At 50.1% G+C, this 8,208-nt stretch overlaps 1 protein-coding gene and 1 non-coding gene across 3 annotated transcripts; one reads left to right on the top strand and one right to left on the bottom strand.

Annotated features, from left to right (window-relative positions):
* Positions 1 to 2,715: 2,715 nt before the first annotated feature.
* On the bottom strand, positions 2,716 to 5,096 carry LOC123056825 (uncharacterized). 2 transcript variants are annotated; one of them, XM_044480088.1, is made up of 3 exons: positions 4,279 to 5,096; positions 3,358 to 3,867; positions 2,716 to 3,118 (listed from the first exon to the last, which is right to left on the bottom strand). In XM_044480088.1, the coding sequence occupies exons 2-3, from the start codon at positions 3,706 to 3,708 to the stop codon at positions 2,957 to 2,959; spliced, it is 513 nt and encodes a 170-aa protein (XP_044336023.1). In that variant the 5' UTR covers positions 3,709 to 3,867; positions 4,279 to 5,096; the 3' UTR covers positions 2,716 to 2,956. The 2 variants fall into 2 exon arrangements, with proteins under 2 accessions (XP_044336023.1, XP_044336019.1); XM_044480084.1 differs by having other exon boundaries at positions 3,358 to 3,885; positions 4,279 to 5,050.
* A 2,438-nt stretch (positions 5,097 to 7,534) lies between these two features.
* Positions 7,535 to 7,616, top strand: TRNAS-CGA (transfer RNA serine (anticodon CGA)). The gene has a single exon. It is a non-coding gene; the product is annotated as a tRNA-Ser (tRNA).
* The last annotated feature ends 592 nt before the right edge of the window (positions 7,617 to 8,208 follow it).

Here is an 8,208-nt window from a genome sequence, read left to right as displayed (position 1 = left end):
GAGTCAAGAATTTTCTAGATTTGACCTGCAGAATATATGTGCAGGCAGAGATTTTCGTTGGCACCACACACCCTCTAGTGGAAGTGTGCTGGCCTTCTTTTGAGAATTTACTACACTTCTGAGAGTTCACACACACACACACACACACACACACACACATACACAGTGAGATGTTTGCTCTGATTACTGAGATGGCACGGGACTAAAATACATGAGAGCTCAGTTATATAGGATTATATAACAAGAGGAATTAAATGGAAACAAAGAAGTTACTAAACTGCTGGAAGGAGTAATACCAAATATCTACACGCTACGGATAACGGTAGGCGCACGGAAAACATAATTAAGAAACAGTATAACTAAGCCACCTACACTCATCCTCGGCGATTTAGAGTCCTAAACCGTCTGATCCCACTTGTGAACGACCAAGATCATCAGAGTGTCATGTGTGCCTCATTTGCTTCATCCATGGCATTTACCGGCCAACCCAACTTAACCAGGCTGCTACTCTACAAACCAAGCTAGAACCCTTCTTGTTAACCAGGCCGAAATGTTACGGTTGAGTTGTCGGGAAAGGATAACTCTTGTCGGATGGGCCTACCTCTCAGTGTTGCACGTCGTAGTGTTGTTGATGTATAAACAAATCTTTTTGGTGGCCTCTTGTTCACGGGGGCTTTGGGATGTGTGAAGTCACTTCGTGGGCCTTCGTTCTTATAATGCACGGTCATGTTTCACTTTGGCGACTATGGAATCTAAATAGTAAATATACTTCTCAATTTTTTGGCAACATACTTCTCATATAATCGCAGAAGCTTGTGGAGAAAACAAAGATACACCTTTGGGCAGCAATATTCATTGACAAGCTAGATAGATAACATCAATAGCTTTGTCAACATTTTTGCTTGAGGATGAGCAAGGTTTAAGCTTGGGGAGGTTGATGAGTGGATTTTGCATCACTTATTATACTCTATTCTAGTGCAAAAATCCCTTGTCATATCCATCTAGCAAATTTACATGTCCACAATGCATAGTTTTCGATCTTTACCCGCTTTACCAAGTTCATTGCACAAATTTAATTTTTGTTAACTCCCCTTTTTTGTCTTTGTACGTGTATTGGCATTTTCTTGTACTTGGTACATCAATAAGGACCAAGTGGAGCTAAACTAGAGGAGTTCTAGGCATCAGATTTAGGTGCTTTGGAGAGTTGGATAGTTTGAATTTTCCGGTGTGGCCAAATTGATGATCCAATACCATGGGTGTATTAGGCTTTCCTATAAAATTCCAACGAGACCAAGAACACCCAAATCAGAGTTTGTATGAAGAAATGAAGATCAAAACATGAAATTGCATGTACAGTGTCCAGTAGAGAAGGCGACGCATGGTATGACCGTACCAAGTCATACCAACCTATCAAGGCTGCGAAATAAGCCATAACTTATGTGATTCTTCACCAATTGTGTCCCGTTTGTTCCTATGTAGTCCTTGGTGACAAGGGAGGTAGTGGGAGAGGATTTGGCTCCCTTAGAGCTATTGGATGAAGGGTTAGGTGAAGGGTCTATGGAGGAGACCCATGGAGACCTCCAACCCTAGCTGACACCAGTCATCATCATCAAGCCCCATCTACCCCATCACGTGCCGCCATACCTTTATTGTTGTGACAAAGCCATTTCCATCATAGAGGAGGGGCCAAAAGAAGGAAGAAGGAAGAGAAGGCTCCACCAACACCCGACACCATTTATTATGTGGTAATCTTCATTTAACATTTTTATCCCAACTATTTAGAAGCAAATTGAAAATTAAAATAAAAGTTGTGAAAAATATTTTAAACTTGGTACAGTGTCGTAATATTGGTACACGTGTCTGTCATAAATATTATGTCATTTTTGAAGTACAAAGGATGGTGAGCTACTCGACCATGGAGGATGAGTTATCGTGCGATGCGTGACTGGCCGTATCCGCGGATTTCATCAGCATGAGCAGAGGGAAGCCCTTCTAGGAGTAAGTGCATGAAAGGTTTCACGCACGAAAACACATTGCGCCCTACGACATGTACATCATTCAATCACGCAACGTGAGGTCGTCATCATATTGCTGGCACAGTATCCAGATCAGCGTCATCAAGTTTTGCAACTTGGTTAGTCATCTCGAGGCAAGGTGGTCATTGCACGAGGACATGGACTGGATGGTAAGTTTTACTTCCTCTTGCTCAACTTGTTGATTGATTCATTCACTCAATGTTGGTCTACACATTATATGTAATCCACACGCGCCGCCATGGTGTACCACAGGGCAGAGGGATAGCCACACTGTTGGATAAAGTTGAAGGGGGAATATGTGTGAAACGTCATGATCCGTTTATGAAAAACTTGTTGGACATCTGGGATCTAGTCGAATTGGAGACATTGTTTGCATGCTATGTATGGACGGTATGTGTTATTTTCTACCCAAATTTTGCTAAATACCACCCATTTTGCATGAATTTTGCCCGGTTAGTTAAAATCCGGTTTGAAATATATGGCGTCCTCCTGCATCTGCGTCCACGGACTGATCCCCTGTCCGTTGACGGAAGTGGAAGAAAAATTACGGCTGCTGTTGGAGATGCCCTAAGTTTGAGGATTCTGTTAGCTCCACTTTTCTTTAATTCCTGATATTTGAGGAGGAACCTTTTGAGACACCGTTAATCAGATTAGAAGAACTCGCAAAAAAAAAAACAGATTAGAAGAATGCCACTCGATCCACTCATCCAGATGGAAGATCATAACATGAAGAACGGCATTCGACCCAGAGGCGAGACTAACTAGACATGAACTGAACGCTGCTCATCTACTACCATCAGTCCAGCATTTTCCTTCGCGCACATACCAGCAACTCCGGCGTTTCTCACCATACACTCGCTCTAGCTCTATACAGATCACGGGCAAACACGACAGACACGCACGTATCCGCCTGAAGACGGTCATGGCGGCAGAAAGGGGCGGCGATGGTCATGGTGCGGCGGCCAACGCACGCCTTCTCTCGTGCAAGGAAGCAGGAGGGGCGCCGGTTGCGCCAGGAACGTCGGGTACCGCTGCCCCGGCATCACCACCGTCAGGTCCGCCGCCGCCACCACGGCCTCCATCTGCAAACGCAGTGCAAAAGATAGATAATCATCAGGGATTGATTCAGGTTCAGGTGAGACAGCAACGCGCCCGTACCACGCACGTAGTCATGCAGCTACTGCAGACACGGGCGCGACACGACGTGTACGTCCGTCCTCTTGTCACCGCTGACACGGCGCACGTGAACCGGACGCACGGCCACGCATGAGCAGAGCACAAGCAAAGCAGCTCGCGGAGGCCAGAATCTTTCTTTACTCACCTTGGGCGGAGGCGGGAGCTTCTCCGGCGAGCCGTGGTCGCGCGGGTGCCTGCCGGGGTGCGAGTGCGGCGGCTGGGCGCGGCGCCCGTGGACGTCGCCGTCGCCGTCGTCGCGGGAGCCCCGGGAGGCCGCCCATCCGGGCTTGATGAGGTGCTCGAAGATGGCCATGAGGAGGAACATGGCGATGAGGATGGCGGTGGCGGCGAAGCCGAAGGAGATGGCGCTGGCGTTGGTGGAGGAGCCGATGTCCTTCATGGAGGAGGCGCCGTCGTCCCTCGCGTCGCCCGACGGGGTGGCGGCGGCGGCGTCCCCCATCCACGGCCTCGACTGCTGCCCCGCGAAGCTGCTCATGGCTATCGAGCTAGACGACCGATTGCTCGCTCGCACGGCTCCTCCGTGATCTTGGCTCGGTTCTTCAGTTGTGCTAGCTCCACCGCCTAGGCAGGGGAAATGCGGGCGCTGAGTTCACCGTGCCCTCCCTTATCTGCTCGCCATGCGCATGTGACGCCCCTGAAGACGCATCACGTTCTACATGTGAAGAGGTAGAAAACTATAAGAAACTTGCGGCACGGCTGGCACCTTCCACTCTATGACATTTGTTTTTTGCGTAAGCAAGATTTGGTTGGATAAGCACTCTGGTGTGGCAATCCGAACCAGGTGTCCGGAATTGGTAACTGCAATGCCATCACACCACGCACACGCATACTAATCACACTGCTATGGAAGAAAGTAAAATGTAGAGTATCCTGTTTGTTTCTGTCTCTCATCAAGTCAAGAATAAAGCTGAAAAGCATACAGAAAAAGGAGAAGAGCAGGGAAGCAGAAGGACGGGCTGAGGCTGAAACCCAAGTATAGTTGCAAGTACTCATTCTTGAACCCCGGGGAGTCAGGAACACCAAATTGCAGGCAAAAGAAGCTCACCTTTAGCGGTACTTCCTCCCTGCAGCAGCCAAGAAGAGAAGAAGCATCAACTGCCTGTTTGCCTGCGTCCAGTTCTCGAGCAAAATGCAAGAACCCTACAAGACGGAGGAGCAATATAGCTTGGAATTGGATATAGGACGTCTCTCTGTATCTACTTAAAGGGAGGAGATCTCAGTCGGGCAATGGTGGTGGGGGGGGAGGGGAGGAGTGGTCAAGAGGGGGAGGAACAAAAGGAAAAGGTGGGAGAACAAAAAGAGCGTGGGCGGGCTTGGCCTTGGGGGCTGCCCACCTTCTTCTACAGAGATTCAACAGCCTGATGATGCACGAGACCGGTGAGAGGGAAGGCTGCTGCAAGAGAGAATGGTGCAGAAAAATAATCACAGAATCATGTTTGGGCCGGGCACCTCAAAATCAAAGCAGCGGCTCCTCATCCCCATGCACATCAACCACATGACCCTACGACCATTGTAGCGGATTGATTTGCAGTAGAGCAAAGCAGAGTAGAGGAGGAAGAAAGGAGATGGAAATGATACAGAAGGGGGCCAAGGGAAAGGCAAAGCTAGCAGCTAGAGAAAGGGAAAGAGGCGCATGAAAAGAAGTGTAGATGGAGGGTCTGGCCTCGGCCTCGCGCAGGATCCCCAATCAGATTTTGAAAGTCAGTGTCAATAATGGGGGTGCGTGTCAGGCGGCTCAGGTAAGATGGCAGGATTGCACTGCTGCTCCTGCTGGAGCGCGCCCGTTTCTATCTGCCCGGCACCGCATCTTGGCATGTGAAGTTGTGAACCGTGATGTGACACGACATGAGGAGGAGCAATTCACAAAGTGATTTCGTGCTTGCTCAGAAAATGGCAAGGCATTTGGAACGGGGGAGAACCAAGGAGATGAGATGGGATGAGGAGAATGGGGGAAGCAAAGCACATCCCTTTGCTTGCAATGGGAAAAAGAATGCCCCAAGGGAGAATTTGTTTGCTGCTACGGGGAAGCAAGAATATTATTTTGCAAGTGAATGTATGTGTGGTGTGCGGACGACAGGGAGGCGTGGCCTTTTGAGGCTCCAAGGCAGCAGGGGTCCTACTGCTCTACTGCAACCACATGACCATCGTGCGCACACACACACTCTCTCTCTCCGCATTGAACCATTGTACACTCAATTGTACAGGCTGCTCTCCATCTGAATCCACTCCAACATCAGATGGTGTACTGATTTCCAGGATAAGCGCACTGCATGGTCTAATTATCGTCATCAGTGTGTCCATGATAACATATACATAATCTAATTACTAATTGAGCGTTTTAAGCAGCTCCACGGCGCAATGCCACTGGCCTATTTCCTAGCATGATGCATCAGCGTGCATGCATGGGTACAACGCAAGATAGGCTGTCTGCTGCGCGCAAAGGGACATGGCACGAGCCCGGCCACCTGGGCTGCCACATGAGACGGAGTACCCTTCCCCAACATGCCATTTAACTATGTCTGAGGAAGTAATTGTCCGGTACCCCTACCAGAGGCCGCCAACTCCTAACCAACATTCAACTAAATTTTGGATAACTTGTAGGGAATCCATCCAGTATATAAAAAACCAAATCTAGCTCTAGCAAGCTAGATGGAGTATGTTTTTCTTCTGGGTACCGTACGTGCCGTCAAGCCTTGGTCTTCGACTCCAAATTCTTCAGTTCCGAGGAAGAACTGTGCAGTAAGATAGTATTGTATACTCAGGCCATGCGTTCAGGTGCGCCAAATGGAGCATAGGATCCTCCCGGCAGGCAGCGGATCGGCCAAAAAGCTGCGTCAATCACCGGCGGAGCGGCTGAATCTACCTATCTCCCCCTGCTTTTCCGCGTGGTAGTCTGCACTGCGACGATCGTATCGCGGTGATCATCAGTGTATCTGTACGACGGATGCGCGGTGTCTACCGGTAAAAGCGAGTGCAACTATGATTGGCACGGCGACTTGGGTGATGTTCAGCTGGTGACTGATGATTAGCGCCCATGCGGCGAAATTACCTTCTGACAGCATCATTTTTTCCCGTGCAGACTTGCTTTCCCCTGCCCCCTCTCCCTGAGCAGCATCAAGCCTATCCCGGATAGAATAAGGGGAGGCCATTGTGTAATCTCATAATCTTGCCTCTAGAGCGAGCGAGTAATTGCAGGGACAATCAAAGTGCATTGTCCACTGCGTGCTAAAAACCTTTGCACTCCATGCTTTGGCCGGCGATCGAGGCCAGGAGGAGGACAAGGGCATCGACGACGGCGATTTGTTTAGTGCCACTAGCTCTCGATAACATACGCGTCCGTGCGTCTGCAATCCCCTGACCAGCTTCGCTAGCTTCTTGGAACTGTCGATCCCACGCAGTGCATGCGACTACCAGAGACTGGGAGGCAACGGCGTGGAGGAACGGAGCCCAATTGTATAAAAGCAAAACTTAATCTGGACATCTTGCTCCGGCTTTATATATGCTGCACCGCTGCTCAACGCAAGCAATCCTAATCACTCCTCCCTCCGCGGAAAAGAAAAATGAAAACAAAAAACACAAGCAAAATGAGCTACTACTAGTTTTGATGGAAGAACGGGGAAAAGGGGGAAGGTTCTCGACAGATAAGACGGGATTAACAATGATGGCCCAAAGACGATCGATCGAGCGAGGGCATGACAGACGGGACGTGCCAGGGAAAAGCCTAGACCGGATGGAGCCAGGGGAGATTAAACAACGAGAAATGTCACACGGAGGGGCAGCGGCGGAGGGAGTTAGCAGCAGACAGCGGGATTAGACTGGGTTGGTTGGCCATTGGATCGGTTCTGAATTCCGCGGACCCGATCATGTCTCCAGCGTCAAACCGACGATGATTAGATCTATCTGCTGGTAATGCTAGCTGCTAGCGTAGTGTGGCTGATAGTTTAGCGGCTAGCTAGGACGTGAGGTGCCAGAATATGGCAACGGCGAAAGAGCGGGGGTCCCGTGCCTGTCGCGCGCTGTTCTTGCCTTTTACGGGGAGCCGGAGATGGAGCCGCCGAGGACCATGTGGCGGGGCTGGCCGTGTTCCCTTCGGTGCAGGACTGTGGAGAAAGGAGACGAAAACGAAAGGAATGTGAAAGCGAAATGGCGGGAACGCACATGCATGCATGGAATAGTTTGGGCGAGAGAGTCCGGCCTGGATGGATTCGGGCACCGTTGCTCTTGGAGGCGGTGGTCTGGTCTTGGCGCGAATGATAGCTCAACAGAACATGTTATTTGTTCTTGCGGACTCCAACAAGTAAGTCGATATGTCCGAGTGGTTAAGGAGACAGACTCGAAATCTGTTGGGCTTTGCCTGCGCAGGTTCGAATCCTGCTGTCGACGATTTTTGTTTTTGTTTTTGTTTTCTCGCTTACACTTCCTTTCTGCCCGAATTCCATTGGACTACTGGAAGTAAATGCCCGCTCGCTTGGCCGAAATCTGAGGGGGCGGGGCCGGGGCGGCGTATTAGGTATAGCAGGCCTAGGGAGAGTTCATCTTTTCCCTACAGCTAGGGTTTATCCTCCTCATGCCGCCTTTGGCGACGTTGAGAATCTACCGTCTTTCCCCTCGATCTGAACTGAGATCGGAGCCAGGGCTCCCAACCTGGTTTCGGGATCAGCTCTTGGAGGGGTTTAGAGTCTACGGGTCGCCATAGACACCGGAGATCGATCTGCCCTTGAGGCTGGCATGGCGAGCGGCGGAAGTTCGTCGGGATCAGGCCACAAGGGGAAGGGCAACTTGGAAGAATTGATGAAGGAATTGGCTCTGAAGGAGGACGACCTCGACGACGTGATCTTTGAGGATGAGGACGAGCCGGCGGAGGAGGCACTGCGCTGGATGATTTTGGCCCGAGTCCACATGGATAAGGGTTTCAGCTCGTACTGGTTTTTTCGGAACATCAAAACTGCATGGGATCTAGCTCGGCCAGTTAAGA

The sequence above is a fragment of the Triticum aestivum genome, chromosome 1A (assembly GCF_018294505.1).
Source record: "Triticum aestivum cultivar Chinese Spring chromosome 1A, IWGSC CS RefSeq v2.1, whole genome shotgun sequence".
NCBI classification, from domain to species: domain Eukaryota; kingdom Viridiplantae; phylum Streptophyta; class Magnoliopsida; order Poales; family Poaceae; genus Triticum; species Triticum aestivum.
Note: the sequence above shows the minus strand (reverse complement) of the source record. Positions and strands in the feature narration are given on the sequence as shown.